The 16183-nt window shown below is 42.9% G+C and overlaps 1 protein-coding gene across 4 annotated transcripts in view; it reads right to left on the bottom strand.

Moving 5' to 3' along the window:
• LOC139479198 (protein FAM135A-like) overlaps positions 1–16183 on the bottom strand; it is a 64634-nt gene that overhangs the window by 27304 nt on the left and 21147 nt on the right. For 3 of the 4 annotated variants that reach the window (XM_071262037.1, XM_071262038.1, XM_071262039.1), the window contains exons 2-9: positions 14115–14196; positions 7868–7956; positions 4905–5044; positions 3985–4055; positions 2189–2362; positions 1387–1480; positions 964–1111; positions 341–390 (exon numbers count right to left, since the gene is read on the bottom strand). In XM_071262037.1, coding sequence (XP_071118138.1) covers positions 341–390; positions 964–1111; positions 1387–1480; positions 2189–2362; positions 3985–4055; positions 4905–5044; positions 7868–7956; positions 14115–14191 — 843 coding nt within the window. In that variant the 5' untranslated portion in view covers positions 14192–14196. Of the gene's footprint in view, positions 1–340; positions 391–963; positions 1112–1386; positions 1481–2188; positions 2363–3984; positions 4056–4808; positions 4818–4904; positions 5045–7867; positions 7957–14114; positions 14197–16183 lie in introns of those variants that run through there. The other variant, XM_071262040.1, reaches the window with a different exon arrangement.

Here is a 16183-nt window from a genome sequence, read left to right as displayed (position 1 = left end):
GTCTTTGTTAAAAAAATATACTATTTGAATATCGCCAAAGTTTTGTTCAACAACAAAAATATATATAAGGTACTATATTTGCTAGTCCACAGGGACTGGTGTTCGCAAGAATTACTCGTCCAAGCCTAATTTTACTAGTAAAAAACTGGTAATTACCAGTAAACGGGAACACTGGGAGGTCACATGCACATGTCCCATGAGTAACACATATTTACATCTGTCTTTTACTCACTCACTCACTCACTCACTCTGAACCAGGCTGGAGCACTTGTGGCTCACTTTAAGAGCATGGACTCCGACACAGAAGGTACACTAACACTGTCTTTCCAGGGACACTCACCAAAATATTGATGAGGACTTTTTCTAATCTGGCGTGACAATCTTTAGGTTCTGAAAGAGGAAACATATTTTCTAGTTTTCATGAAATACATTTGGAATAACTGGCAACACATAGTTTCTAGCAGGGAAGTCTTGGACTGGTAATCTACAGCCGATATAGCGAATGACAAGCAATAGTATTCTTCTTTTAAACGTTTGGTCTTTTCACGCTGTTACAAGCACCTGTTGCAAGTACAGTAAACTACGATTATAACGAACACGTTTTAGCAAACTGACAGATAAAATGAACTGTATATTTGTAAATATGCTTCATAGGAACTATGGTTATAACAAACTAAAATAAGTGGTCCCTTTGGGTTTGTAGGAAAAGTCTGTAGAAAGATAAACACCAACATGCTGGAACAAGTAACAAAATGTTGCAGCATGAGTGAGTGAGTGAGTTTGATTTTACGCCGCTTTTAGCAATATTCCAGCAATATCACGGCGGGGGACACCAGAAATGGGCTTCACACATTGTACCCATGTCGGGAATCGAACCCGGGTCTTTGGCGTGACGAGCGAACGCTTTAACCACTAGGCTACCCGACTGCCCCTGTTGCAGCAGGAGACTAGGAGCGGTGTTACCTAGTTTGAAGTTGGTGGAAGCTGGCAGTTTGTTGATGTACATCATGAGGTGAGCCTGGAGGCTCTCGTAGGAGGACAGGAGGATGTTACAGATGAGTTTGTGGGTCAGATGGGCCTGTTGCTTCCTCGTCACGTTCGGGGACGGTGCCTGGATGGAGTCGACACATTATTGAAGAGAACCATCATGTTATACATGGCGGGCCTTACATCCATCTGTGACTTCTTCATGATGCAACAAGTTTCATTATTCAAATTATGACTTCCGAGGCAAAACTTATCCTTGACATAGTCTTCCTGCATATACATTCATCAAGTGGGATAATATAAAAATCACCAATATCTTAGCCAACTGAAATTGTTGATATTGTATGCATCTTTCTGCTGTTATTTCCTGTGTGTGTAGACACTGCTTGTATCACCTACCCCTGTGGGTGGTCGCTGACCGAAGTACACTGCCTCCAGGGTAGACTGGTCAGCACACTTGTTGGCCCATGTCGTCTTGGGGGGTCGAGGCATGCTGGGAAATATAGTACTGTTAATTAAGTGTCTGATGCATAGTTATATAACCTGTTATAACCTACTTGAGATATGGCTATATAACCTGTTATATACCTTCTTAAGATATGGCTATATAGCCTGTAAAACACCTACTTGAGATATGGCTATACAACTGTTATACACCTACTTCATATATGGCTATATAACCTGTTAAAACCTAATTGAGATATGGCTATATAACTGTTATAACCTACTTCAGATATGGCTATGTAACCTATGTAAGATATCTCTATATAACCTGTTATACACCTACTTGAGATATGGCTATATAACCTGTTATACACCTACTTGAGATATGGCTATATAACTGTTATACACCTACTTGAGATATGGCTATATAACCTGTTATACACCTACTTGAGATATGGCTATATAACCTGTTATACACCTAATTGAGATATGGCTATATAACTGTTATACACCTACTTCAGATATGGCTATAAAACCTGTTATACACTTACTTGAGATATGCTATATAACTGTTATACACCTACTTGAGATATGACTATATAACCTGTTATACACCTACTTGAGATATGGCTATATAACTGTTATACACCTACTTCAGATATGGCTATGTAACTGTTATACACCTCCTTCAGATATGGCTATATAACCTGTTATACACCTACATCAGATATGGCTATATGACCTGTTATACACCTACTTGAGATATGGCTGATGTATAGCGATGAGGGTTCCATGGATGCTGACCTCGACGGTGGACAGATGGAAGTAGTCAAACAGGATGGGGACGTGGTGGTGCACACCCTTGGTTGGCTGGAAGTGAAGCTGCAGGGTGCGGACACTCACACACTCCATCTTCTCCTGCAGCACCGACCTGCATCACACCATGGCAACACTCACACAAGTGCACAGTGTACAAATATATTTCCAATAAAACCAGAGCCACACGGTTCTGTAGTTCACCTGATGTATCAGTTTGATTACACCTCAGCCTCATTTGGAACAAACATTTATTGTACAAATATCTAATACTGGTGCAAAAGTTTCAGCAAAAAATATCTAAAATTATTTTTGCAACATCGTTTACAACGATAATGACTGCTAAATGATGCCTCAGACAAATATGGATCTTCTTTTGTAATGACATTCACACAAATCCTAATCACTGGTCTTGTGGTTCTATAGAATATGATCAGTGAACTTAAATTAAATTGAATTAAAAAAAAAGAAAAATCACCAAGAAATCACATTGATTGGAACAAGATAAGATGTCTTCATTATGCCAGTGAGAGAGAAGGTATTTAAGATTGTGGTAAAACTGCACAACCCTTTCAACTGCCAAGGTCAATGGGGTCACAGGGTCATGTACTTTTTAAGTAGTCTGACACAGGAAACAGACCCCTCTTTGGGTGCTGCAGGTCACTAGCCCGGTCTCAGAAACAGTTTTCCAATTCTGCATCTACATTGATTATTATGACCCATGACAGCATGTTCAACCTGGTGACAAGAACAGATATGCTGCAAGGTTGAATCAAGGTCCAAGGTAACAGTCTCGCAAACAATGGATCATGACCTTTTGGACAAAAATAATCTTTGCAATATTTGAAATCAGATCAAAATACTGTGAGCAAAGTTTAGAGACACCACAGCCGGGATCATTTATACAAAATTTCAGCTCCATAGGCCTCAAGTCAAAAACGCAAAAATTAACGACGGAAAATGTACAATGCGCCACGACATATACCCACTTGACTTTCAGCAAGAGGAACTAAAAAAATGTGAGTCAGCGATTGAAATACAATTAGGTACAAAATCACATTATTTCATTCTAGTCTCTAAAAGATATGGTTAGAAGCGTGAAACAACATAAACGAACATGATGAAAGAAACGTGCCACCTGGGATAGTGACTTGAATCAGCAATCTACCTTGAATCAGGTTTTATTGAATGAGGGTCTCAGTCAGTGGTATTCCACCTGTAACTATCGGAGGCTGGACTAGACAAACCCGTGATTGATACTATGAGCAACAGCCCTCATCATCAGGGTACAACGACACACAATCAACAAAGTCCCCAAGGTGTGAAAACCCTATCCATTTAAGTTGCCTCTTATGACAAACAGAGGTTACTTAGGATCAGTTCTTCTCTGAAATCCCATCAGAGTCAGTTGTTACTGCTCGACCTAACTTTGTTACAGTAGTGTAGACCCGGTGAAGATCCGGGGAAGAATAGGTTTTAAGCAACCCATGCCTGCCGTAAAAGGCGACTGCGCTTGTTGTAAGAGGCGACTTATGAGATCGGGTGGTCAGACTCGCTGACTTGGTTGATGCATGTCATCGTATCCCAATGCCATGGATCGATACTCATGATATCAATCATGGGATTGTCTGGTACACACTCGATTATTTACAGACTGCTGTCATATAGCTGGAATATTGCTGAGTGCAGCGTTGAGCAACACACAAACAAAACAAACAACCATCCACAGAGACTCACCCGTTCTCCTCGTCCCCGAACCACAGCTCCACAGCCAGCTGCAGATCCAACCTCTCCAAGCTGTCCAGCAGCTGCAACATGGGTGAGTGAGGGTGTCTTATTATCAGTGTTTCAAATAATTTTAAAACCCAGGTCGGGCAGGTGACCCATAAGGGTTGCCTGCCCATCTTCTAATTTACCAGCCAGCATTCAGACATAATAAATATTGAAAAATCACAAAAAATAAGAGACAAATCACGTCTTGTTGAAGTAAGGAAAACTGGAGAACCCACGAGTTATAATAAAACTGAATACGTACATCTTAAAATTATCTGCCAGTCCGGCAGGTAGAGCAAAAATTTCATGCAGCCCGTCAGAAAAGTTACCACCCATGGGCAGGTGGGCAGGCAGCTTGTAATAAACCACAGTCAGCAATATTCTTCTTACCACATCTTCACCATTAACAGCCCAGGCCTGATTGACTTCTGTTATATTTTAGACCTGGTCCACTTCAGGACCAGCCCGTATCGTTTTTGTATCTCGTGATGATACGGAACTCCATGGTATGGTAAAGTTTATGGTATTCAAATGTAATGGAGTGAAAACCGTTGCTGTAGCCGATTGGAGCCAGCATGTTTTAATATCTTGTCCTAAAGCTTGGCATAATACAATAGTTCAGTGGAAATACGGTATACAACAGCAGTCTAGAGGAAATACGCTATATAACAGCAGTCTAGAGGAAATACGATAGTGACAACTAGTGTATGTATCATACCTTCGTGTCGTCACGATATGGCTGGAATATTGCCGATGGGACGTTAGTCTTTAACTCACTCACTCCTGACCTTGGTACTGTCAACTAGTGTGTGTATCATACCTTGGTACTGTCAACTAGTGTTTGTATCATACCTTCTTACTGTCAACTAGTGTGTGTATCATACCTTGGTACTGTCAACTAATGTGTGTATCCGGTACAAGAACACATCATTGACAGGGAGGTCCTCGTTGCGGTACAGTATCTGGAAGGTCTTGCTGACTGCAACATCATTGATGATAGTGGCGGACAGGCTCTGGTTACCTCCTGCAGAAATAGTTGAACCTCTCATGACACATATACCCCACTTGTCATGACACATATACTCCACTTGTCATGACAATATACTCCACTTGTCATGACACATATACTCCACTTGTCATGACACATATACTCCCACTTGTCATGACACATATACTCCCACTTGTCATGACACACATACTTCCACTTGTCATGACACATATACTCCACTTGTCATGACACATATACTCCACTTGTCATGACACATATACTCCACTTGTCATGACACATATACTCCACTTGTCATGACACATATACTCCCACTTGTCATGACACATATACTCCAGTGTCATGACACATATACCCCACTTGTCATGACATATACTCCCACTTGTCATGACACACATACTTCCACTTGTCATGACATATTTCCTACCACTTGTCATGACACATATACTCCCACTTGTCATGACACATATACTCCCACTTGTCATGACACATATACTCCCACTTGTCATGACACATATACTCGACTTGTCATGACACATATACCCCACTTGTCATGACACACATACTCCGACTTGTCATGACACATATACTCCCACTTGTCATGACACATATACTCCACTTGTCATGACACACATACTCCGACTTGTCATGACACATATACTCCCACTTGTCATGACACATATACTCCACTTGTCATGACACATATACTTCCACTTGTCATGACACATATACTCCCACTTGTCATGACACATATACTCCCACTTGTCATGACACACATACTTCCACTTGTCATGACACACATACTCCGACTTGTCATGACACATATACTCCCACTTGTCATGACACATATACTCCACTTGTCATGACACACATACTCCGACTTGTCATGACACATATACTCCCACTTGTCATGACACATATACTCCCACTTGTCATGACACACATACTTCCACTTGTCATGACACACATACTTCCACTTGTCATGACACACATACTCCCACTTGTCATGACACACATACTTCCACTTGTCATGACACATATACTCCCACTTGTCATGACACACATACTCAACTTGTCATGACACATATACTCCCACTTGTCATGACACGTATACTCCCACTTGTCGTAAAAAGGGTAAGATTTGTGTAAGATTTTAATGTTTTTTAAATGTACATCCATCCCTTAATTAAAACTGACCATGTAGTGTTGTCTTTCTTAACATGATGACTTACTGTATTTTCTTGAGTATAGTGCACACTTTTTTTCTCCAAAAAACACAGCTGTGTAGAAGGGGGTGCGCATTATACACGAAATAATGAGTTTTGATGTTTTTTCCCCCCCATGAAAAGATATTACCGTGAGCACGTAAAACAAAAAATACCATGTCAACAAATCCATACTGAAGTATGCAAATTAATCACGTAATAAAAGGGTTCTTTGTATATCTGGACTTATGTTTGTAACTTATTTCATTGATTTTATTCAAAATTCCTTTTAATATTGTTTTAATTAATTTCCGCAAAATCAAGTGTGAAGCGATTGGAAGATTGCACAACTCACCGTTACTAACAGCAACCATGGTCAGATTACCACTATTGATGCCTTGAAACAAACTTTAGTTGACAGAGAATGGATACATGTATCATAAATGCCATACTTTGACTCGTTAAAAGTCATATTTGTTATAGTTTGACGATTCTATGTCAACACATAGTTCTCACGATCATGCGATCACGTGCGTGGGTAACGTTAATCCCTGGATGTAAAACAATGCCTAGCAGAACAAAAAATACAATTTAAATGGTAAATCAACCTGTCTGGTGATTTTTTGTCTCAAATTTCAAATTTGTACTGACCAAGTTTCTCATCACCCGTTCTTTAGCCGGACTTCTCTGAAGGGGTACGGTGTAATTTTTTTCTGTGCTTGATAAGCGAATTTTTATTTTTCCAAAATACTGAATCCGCTAGAGGGGGTGCGCATTATACATGGGTGCACACTATACTCAAGAAAATACGGTATGCTGAATGTGACCAGACATTGTCAAAGTGACATTTGGTGCAGAACTGGGGGTGGTGTGTTTAGCTTCCTGAACTCGGAAAAGGAGTTGGCTAAGCTAGTCATTTTGGTGTTTTTTTATTGCTGCTTTAAGCATGTTCAGGCCAGACTGTGCACACATGTACAGGTACAGCTGTTGAATTCCTAGTTATTTTAAAAAAAACCCATATAATGTTACTATAGACGTCTATGGGAAACATTTGGTTGTGTGTATCCTTAATGCAGCCGTGCCACTAAATGCAATATGCAACCTTGGTGTATCAGCCTGGGCAATGACCTGATGCTGGTGGAGAACACAGCCAGACCTGCAGCTCAACTGCAACCTGACACTGGATTGACTGCAGGCGCTAGCTTTGCTCCAAGGCTGTACTGAAAGAAAAGTCCATGGATGTGTTGTCATTCTATCTTCCTAATAAGCAAGTCTAGATATGTGGACAGTACTCTGAGTCTCTTATAGGGACAGTGTGTTCTTATAATTTACATAAGCTAGAATATTTATGATTTAAACTAATAATTATTGTGCAAGTCTATGCAGGTGGGCATAGCACCCTATCCAGAGCTTTACAACTCCTAGACTTGCACAAGTCTCTAAGGCAATAATTATGAGTTTAAATCATAATTTCTAGCTTATATAAATAATAAGAATAAGTTGTCCCTATGTATAAGAGATGGGAGTCTTGTACTGTCCACATATCGATACTTGCATATAGGAGGATAGAAATACTGCACATCCATGGACTTTCAGTACAGCCATGGAGCAAGGCTATACAACTCCCAACACCCACCTTGGCTGGCTGGAGACTTGGTGATGCTCACTTCCGTCTTGGCAGGGGCTTTTGGTGGCGTCTTCAGGGCACATCTTACTTGATAATAGCTGAAACAGGCACATATGTCTAGGTGATAACGGTTGAAACAGTAATATATGTCCAGGTGATATTTCTATTGCTGGAATCACCAATAATATTACCATTGCTGGAATACTTAATGATATTATTACTATTGCAGTGATTTTGTTTGTTTGTTTGTTGTTTAACGCAGCACTCAGCACTATTCCAGCTATATGTTGGCGGTCTGTCAATAATCGAGTCTGGACCAAACAATCTAATGATTGACATCATGAGCATCGATCCACGCAATTGGGGTACCATGACATGACAACCAAGATGACCCGATCCTGTTAGTCACCTCTTAAGGCAAGCATAGTGGCCTTTTATGGCAAGCAAGAGTTGCTGAAGATCTATTCTGCCCCGGAGACGCACAATAATGTTCATTGTATCAAATTATTAACAAGAAATGTATCCTGTATTAACATAATTATGTTATCATGCTTACAGTACAGCACACAAGATCATTCCAATACTTTCGAGCATCCTAACGTATCCTGTGAGGACCCTTGACATTAATAATTTGGGGCCCCGGCCCCCCTTTTGTAGGTCAAGGTACAACCCTACATGAGCCATGTTTCAGGTGAGCTAAGAACAAGGCTGAGCATTAGATCAGCATATCCGTAGTACACATGAGCCATGTTTCAGGTGAGCTAAGAACAAGCCTGGGTATTAGATCAGCATATCCGTAGTACACATGAGCCATGTTTCAGGTGAGCTAAGAACAAGGCTGGGCATTAGATCAGCATATCCGTAGTACACATGAGCCATGTTTCAGGTGAGCTAAGAACAAGCCTGGGTATTAGATCAGCATATCCGTAGTACACATGAGCCATGTTTCAGGTGAGCTAAGAACAAGCCTGGGTATTAGATCAGCATATCCGTAGTACACATGAGCCATGTTTCAGGTGAGCTAAGAACAAGGCTGGGCATTAGATCAGCATATCCCTAGTACACATGAGCCATGTTTCAGGTGAGCTAAGAACAAGGCTGGGCATTAGATCAGCATATCCGTAGTGCACATGAGCCATGTTTCAGGTGAGCTAAGAACAAGCCTGGGCATTAGATCAGCATATCCGTAGTACACATGAGCCATGTTTCAGGTGAGCTAAGAATAATCCTGGCAACTGGATAAGCGTATCAATAGTATACAAGCCACACCCCCTTATGCCAGTCACAATGTGACTGTAATCTCAGTTTGATCAACACCTACATCTGGCAATAAGTAGTTCAATATGTTTTAGAAATATCTATAGTCAACACGCCAGCTGTTCCACTATTGGTAAGCAGTGTTCCAACACAGCGCCAATGGACGACAAATCTATACAGCTGTTTGGTAACAGATGTCAATTGTTTGCTTGGCTTCAGGTCCATTTGTTTGCTGATGGTTGGTTGAACCCAGTGTTTCTACAATGGTGCTGGGCTGGGTGTGAGCTGGCGGAAAGTCACTTCCTGACACTAGACAACTGGTGAGTGAGTGAGTGAGTGAGTGAGTGAGTGAGTGAGTGAGTGAGAGAGTGAGTGAGTGAGTGAGTGAGAACCCAGTGTTTCTACAATGGTGCTGGGCTGGGTGTGAGCTGGCGGAAAGTCACTTCCTGACACTAGACAACTGGTGAGTGAGTGAGTGAGTGAATGAGTGAGTGAGTGAGTGAGTGAGTGAGTGAGTGAGTGAGTGAGTGAGTGAATGAGTGAGTGAGAACCCAGTGTTTCTACAATGGTGCAGGGCTGGGTGTTAGCTGAGTGAGTGAGTGAGTGAGTGAGTGAGTGAGTGAGTGAGTGAGAACCCAGTGTTTCTACAATGGTACTGGGCTGGGTGTTAGCTGGTGGCAAGTCACTTCCCTGACACTAGAAAGCTGGTGAGTGAGTGAGTGAGTGAGTGAGTGAGAACCCAGTGTTTCTACAATGGTACTGGGCTGGGTGTTAACTGGTGGCAAGTCACTTCCCTGACACTAGAAAGCTGGTGAGTGAGTGAGTGAGTGAGTGAGTGAGAACCCAGTGTTTCTACAATGGTGCTGGGCTGGGTGTTAGCTGAGTGAGTGAGTGAGTGAGTGAGTGAGTGAGTGAGAGTGAGAACCCAGTGTTTCTACAATGGTGCTGGGCTGGGTGTTAGCTGAGTGAGTGAGTGAGTGAGTGAGTGAGTGAGTGAGTGAGTGAGTGAGTGAGAACCCAGTGTTTCTACAATGGTGCTGGGCTGGGTGTTAGCTGGTGGCAAGTCACTTCCCTGACACTAGAAAGCTGGTGAGTGAGTGAGTGAGTGAGTGAGTGAGTGAGTGAGTGAGTGAGTGAGTGAGAACCCAGTGTTTCTACAATGGTACTGGGCTGGGTGTTAGCTGGTGGCAAGTCACTTCCCTGACACTAAAAGCTGGTGAGTGAGTGAGTGAGTGAGTGAGTGAGTGAGTGAGTGAGTGAGTGAGTGAGAGTGAGGACCCAGCGTTTCTACAATGGTGCTGGGATGGGTGTTAGCTGGTGGCAAGTCACTTCCCTGATACTAGACAACTGTCTCCATTACGGGTCCCTGAGTGAGTGAGTGAGTGAGTGAGTGAGTGAGTGAGTGAGTGAGTGAGTGAGAACCCAGTGTTTCTACAATGGTGCTGGGCTGGGTGTACGCCGTGTGTGTTTTGGTGGGTGGGTTTAGCGAGTGGGAATGAGTAAGTGGGTTCATATGATATCCCCGACTTGCAAACAATTTGCAGAGCGTCTACCCGTGGTACCTGCCGGAGGTGTCCCTGTTGTCATGTGGCTAGTCATGCATCATGCCACATGTTGGGGCGGAGACGGTTGTGTGGGCTTCGGGTAAACAACTTACTTACTTTTTACTTACTTACGCAACCTGCTCTAGGTCAATATGGTCTCTTATCTCATTGCAACACATGCAATATCAGCCTTACTTCCTCGGATTCTATTTATACTCACAAGTATTGTGTGCTTTCCTTGTTGCTTACCTGGACCGATAGGCATCAGGGACCAGTCATTTATTGTATATGTTTTGTTGACCTAATTGTAGGCTTCAGGGACCAGTCATTTTTGGTATATGTGTTGACCTGATTGTAGGCATCAGGGACCAGTCATTCTACATCTTGAAGTTAAGGGAGTCATCTAGGAATCAAAACTAGAAACCCTCTGGCAGCAAAAATGGGGGGGGGGGGGCTTAACTTCTTTTGAGTAGTATACAAACACATACAACATTTACAGCTAGGTTAATGTTGAGCTAGGAATACTGTTCCACAAATATTCCACAATATTCCACAATATTCCACAATATTCCTTGGACAAAACTGTATCAGGAGTTTCAATTCTTATCAGAATTAATAACATGATTAATACACAGATGAAATAATGGGTGTGGCCTCATTATGAAATTGATTGACATAATGTACCTAGTAGGTCAAACTTAATATGGCGTCCCCGTCTGACAGGAGCTCAATGTATGTTTGCACAAACAGTATGGACAGCATGGTCTGATATAATGTGCAATGACTGCAATGATTCTATTAGTGTGAGTGGGTGAGTTGGGCATCCTGCTGAATGGTGAGACCATGAGCTTGGATATGGTACTGACAGATAAATAACCAAAATCAGGTGAATCAGGGATTCAAACCCATGATTAATAGGATCCTGGTATGCCCAAGGGACACAACAATGTACAGGAAGTGCCTTAGCCAACTGGACAGATAGTGCCCCCTTCACAAAGCCAGGTGAGCTAACACAGGAAAGTCATAATGAAAACGGACCATCATTTTAATCTTAATTATTGATATCTGCATTATTTTTCCGACAACACGCTACATTTTGAGTTCGCCATCAAGTATTCAGGGAAGGTATGTTGTAGCACAGTCTGGCCAGAAATGTCAACGGCCCATCCCCCAGCAATTAATTACCTATCCCTAATCTGCGGCATCTCTGCGGGACAGAGGGTGTGGCTCTCACTGCCCGTCCTGGGCAGCCATAGATGGAAGCACAGGACTCAAGGGACAGACAGCCTGTAAACACCCATATGGCAACATTCCCTGGATATTATTGGCTTTCCTATTGATTCCGTTTTGAGGTAAACACAACAGCAGGGTCGTCAGTAAATGCCCTGGTGGTATTCATGAAGGAGTATCAACTCATAAGATGACAGCTAATGTGTCCACACTGCATGCAAACTATGGGCCGGTTGACCTCAAGGTTTTGTTTCAGACACTGCCACTGATGGGTGGTGATCACAGACTGACAGCATGGGTGGAGGGAATGTTGAAGACCAAGGTCGACTCTCACAAGTCACTCGATGAGTGAGTGAGTGAGTGAGTGAATTAGGAGATAACCATACTGTGTATTCAATTTAGAAATGGATTACCTGTAGTTCAACTGTGCTAAACAGAATTGAGAATTTTCAAAATGCATGGTAGAATTTTAACACTGTCACTTCATTACATGAGCGTCATGATATGCCACTACACATCAGCCTCATGATAGCTACTACACATGAGCCTCAAAACATGCCACCACACATCAGCCTCATGACATGCCACTACACATGAGCCTCATGACATGAAACTACACATGGGCCTCATGACATGACACTACCCATCAGCCTCATGACATGACACTACATATGGGCCTCATGACATGACACTACACATGGGCCTCATGACATGACACTACCCATCAGCCTCATGACATGACACTACGCATGGGCCTCATGACATGCCACTACACATGGGCCTCATGACATGAAACTACACATGGGCCTCATGACATGACACTACCCATCAGCCTCATGACATGACACTACATATGGGCCTCATGACATGACACTACACATGGGCCTCATGACATGACACTACACATGGGCCTCATGACATGACACTACCCATCAGCCTCATGACATGACACTACACATGGGCCTCATGACATGACACTACATATGGGCCTCATGACATGACACTACACATGGGCCTCATGACATGCCACTACGCATGGGCCTCATGACATGACACTACGCATGGGCCTCATGACATGACACTACACATGAGACTCATGACATGCCACTACATATGGGCCTCATGACACTACACATGGGCCTCATGACATGAAACTACACATCAGCCTCATGACATGACACTACGCATGGGCCTCATGACATGCGACTACACATCAGCCTCATGACATGCCACTACACATCAGCCTTATGACATGACACTACACATGGGCCTCATGACATGACACTACACATGGGCCTCATGACATGACACTACACATTAGCTTCATGACATGACACTACACATAGGCCTCATGACATGACACTACACATAGGCCTCATGACATGACACTACACATGGGCCTCATGACATGACACTACACATGGGCCTCATGACATGACACTACACAAGGGCCTCATGACATGACACTGCACTTGGGCCTCATGACATGCCACTACACATGGGCCTCAAGACATGCCACTACACATGGGCCGCATGACATGACACTACGCATGGGCCTCATGACATGACACTACACATCAGCCTCATGACATGACACTACACATGGGCCTCATCATATGCCACTACACATCAGCCTCATGACATGAAACTACACATCAGCCTCATGACATGACACTACACATGGGCCTCATGACACGCCACTACACATCAGCCTCATGACATGCCACTACATGTGTAAGTGAGTGAGTGAGTTTGTTGGGTTACATGCAACAATATTACAGCCATATCAAGGTAGGGACAACAGAAATGGCCTTCACATATGGAGAATTGAACCCATGCCTTCGGCGTGGTGAGTGAATGCTTTAACCAGAAGGCCACCCCACTGTGCCTTGCTTCTTATGACAGGTCTAGGTTCCTGGAGATCTGGATCCCCCGGGGCAAGTAGCTCAGACAAGACAACTTCACACAAGTCCTGGGGAACATGGCCTCAACTGACTCCAAATGGCAGGACTAGGAGTGATAAACATACTTGGTTTCAGTTAAGTGTGGTATATCACGCATATAGCCTCACTGGTCATGATTCCATCAGCCAAATACAGTCATGATTCCAAACAAAATGCCAACATGCTCAATTACCAGTGAGGCTATATGTGTGATATACCACAGGTGACCTGTTCCAGGGTGAAAAACATTAAATACAACTTGGAATAAAAGGTGGTACTCACCCCCGCTGGAAGAGATCTACATTGTAGAACTTGTTGAGCTCCACCGAGAACTCCAAGGTGGCCTGCAGTTCACACATCGCATCTGGAAGAGTAACATCGGTGCAGTGCATGGTCACTTATTCTTAACTTAGAGGCTTGCTCTAAAACTTGTCAAAGATGCCGCACAGCTCACAGTCAAATACCCATCACCGACACTGTCAAAGGATGTTTCAAAGGTGCAGCAAAGCTCAGTCAAATACCCATCACCGACACTGTCAAAGGATGTTTCAAAGATGCAGCAAAGCTCACAGTCAAATACCCATCAATGACACTGTCAAAGGATGTTTCAAAGATGCTGCAAAGCTCACGGTGAAATACCCAACTATCAAAGGATGTTTCAAAGATGCAGCAAAGCTCACAGTCAAATACCCATCACCGACACTGTCAAAGGATGTTTCAAAGATGCAGCAAAGCTCACAGTCAAATAACCATCAATGACACTGTCAAAGGAGGTTTCAAAGATGCAGCAAAGCTCACAGTCAAATACCCATCACCGACACTGTCAAAGGATGTTTCAAAGATGCAGCAAAGCTCACAGTCAAATAACCATCAATGACTCTGTCAAAGGATGTTTCAAAGATGCTGCAAAGCTCCAGTCAAATACCCATCACCGACACTGTCAAAGGATGTTTCAAAGATGCTGCAAAGCTCCAGTCAAATACCCATCACCAACACTGTCAAAGGATGTTTCAAAGATGCAGCAAAGCTCACAGTCAAATACCCATCAATGACACTGTCATAGACTTATCATGCTTACTGTCAATGAATATGGTTAACATGGTTAAAATGGTTACTGTCAATGACCACTAATCCTCAAGTTAGTGAGTTATGGTCAACATCACTTAGAACAGAATGCACAGGACCACTGTTCCTCAATTGAGTGAGAGAGTGAGTTGGGTTTAAAATCACCCCTGTTCAGTAATGTGGTAAGGGTGTCTCCACGACATCCCATAATGACCTAACACCTTTGTTCAGGTAGTCTAACATGTATATAAACCTACATTGTACACAGTGACATGAGCCTACTCCTGGACAGTCAGGTAGACACCATGCATTGCATCATACGAAAAGTACACACAGTCACTTAAATATTAACACTGAATGTTTCTTATATAACCATATGGAGGAGTTCAAAGTCAACTGCCATATCCTCTCTTACGCTGTGTTTACATCACTCTGGCTGTTATCATGGTTATACAACTTCCGGGGAATATGGCAATCCATGTGCTCAGTGCCACAGTTCCACACTGCCAACTTGCTGCATGGGCACCTTCAGGCCACAGAGCCATCAACTTCCCAGTACAAAGAAATAACGGACTGCCCTCACCAGCTTGTTAGTATTACAGTATTGGCCTTGTTTTGTATTACTCTAACACAATGTTTGTCATAATGTAACAGTTGATGTTAGCACGTTTCTCAGCATCACAACTGGATATAATCATAAGCAGCTAGAGACTTTCACTTGCACTTCGAAGACACATAAGAATCTTGATCAAACACTTATTAAAAATTATTTGATTTCCACAAAATCCAAAATGTAATTCCATGAGACAGTTGTAACCATGGTAACACATGTTGCAGCAAGTTGTACATCCCAACATCTTCAGATAGCGAGGCTGTCCCTGGACCAACCGGAGGACACCGTGACAGATGACCACAGGGGTCAGTATAAGTCCATGACAGATGACCACAGGGGTCAGTATAAGTCCATGACAGATGACCACAGGGGTCAGTATAAGTCCATGACAGATAGCCACAGGGGTCAGTATAAGTCCATGACAGATGACCACAGGGGTCAGTATAAGTCCATGACAGATAGCCACAGGGGTCAGTATAAGTCCATGACAGATGACCACAGGGGTCAGTATAAGTCCATGACAGATGACCACAGGGGTCAGTATAAGTCTCGTATCACACGACTGCCTATTTCATCTGGCACAATATGTTTCCTCTGACATGAAGGCAGCAGTGGGAATGTCTGTCACAGTCAGGTCATATCATGGCATGAAGTCCGGGGGGTTAATGACATT

The sequence above is a fragment of the Haliotis cracherodii genome, unplaced genomic scaffold (genome assembly GCF_022045235.1).
Source record: "Haliotis cracherodii isolate W230 unplaced genomic scaffold, xgHalCrac1.p SCAF_4, whole genome shotgun sequence".
In the NCBI taxonomy this organism is placed as follows: domain Eukaryota; kingdom Metazoa; phylum Mollusca; class Gastropoda; order Lepetellida; family Haliotidae; genus Haliotis; species Haliotis cracherodii.
This window is presented reverse-complemented; position numbering and strand designations above follow the sequence as displayed.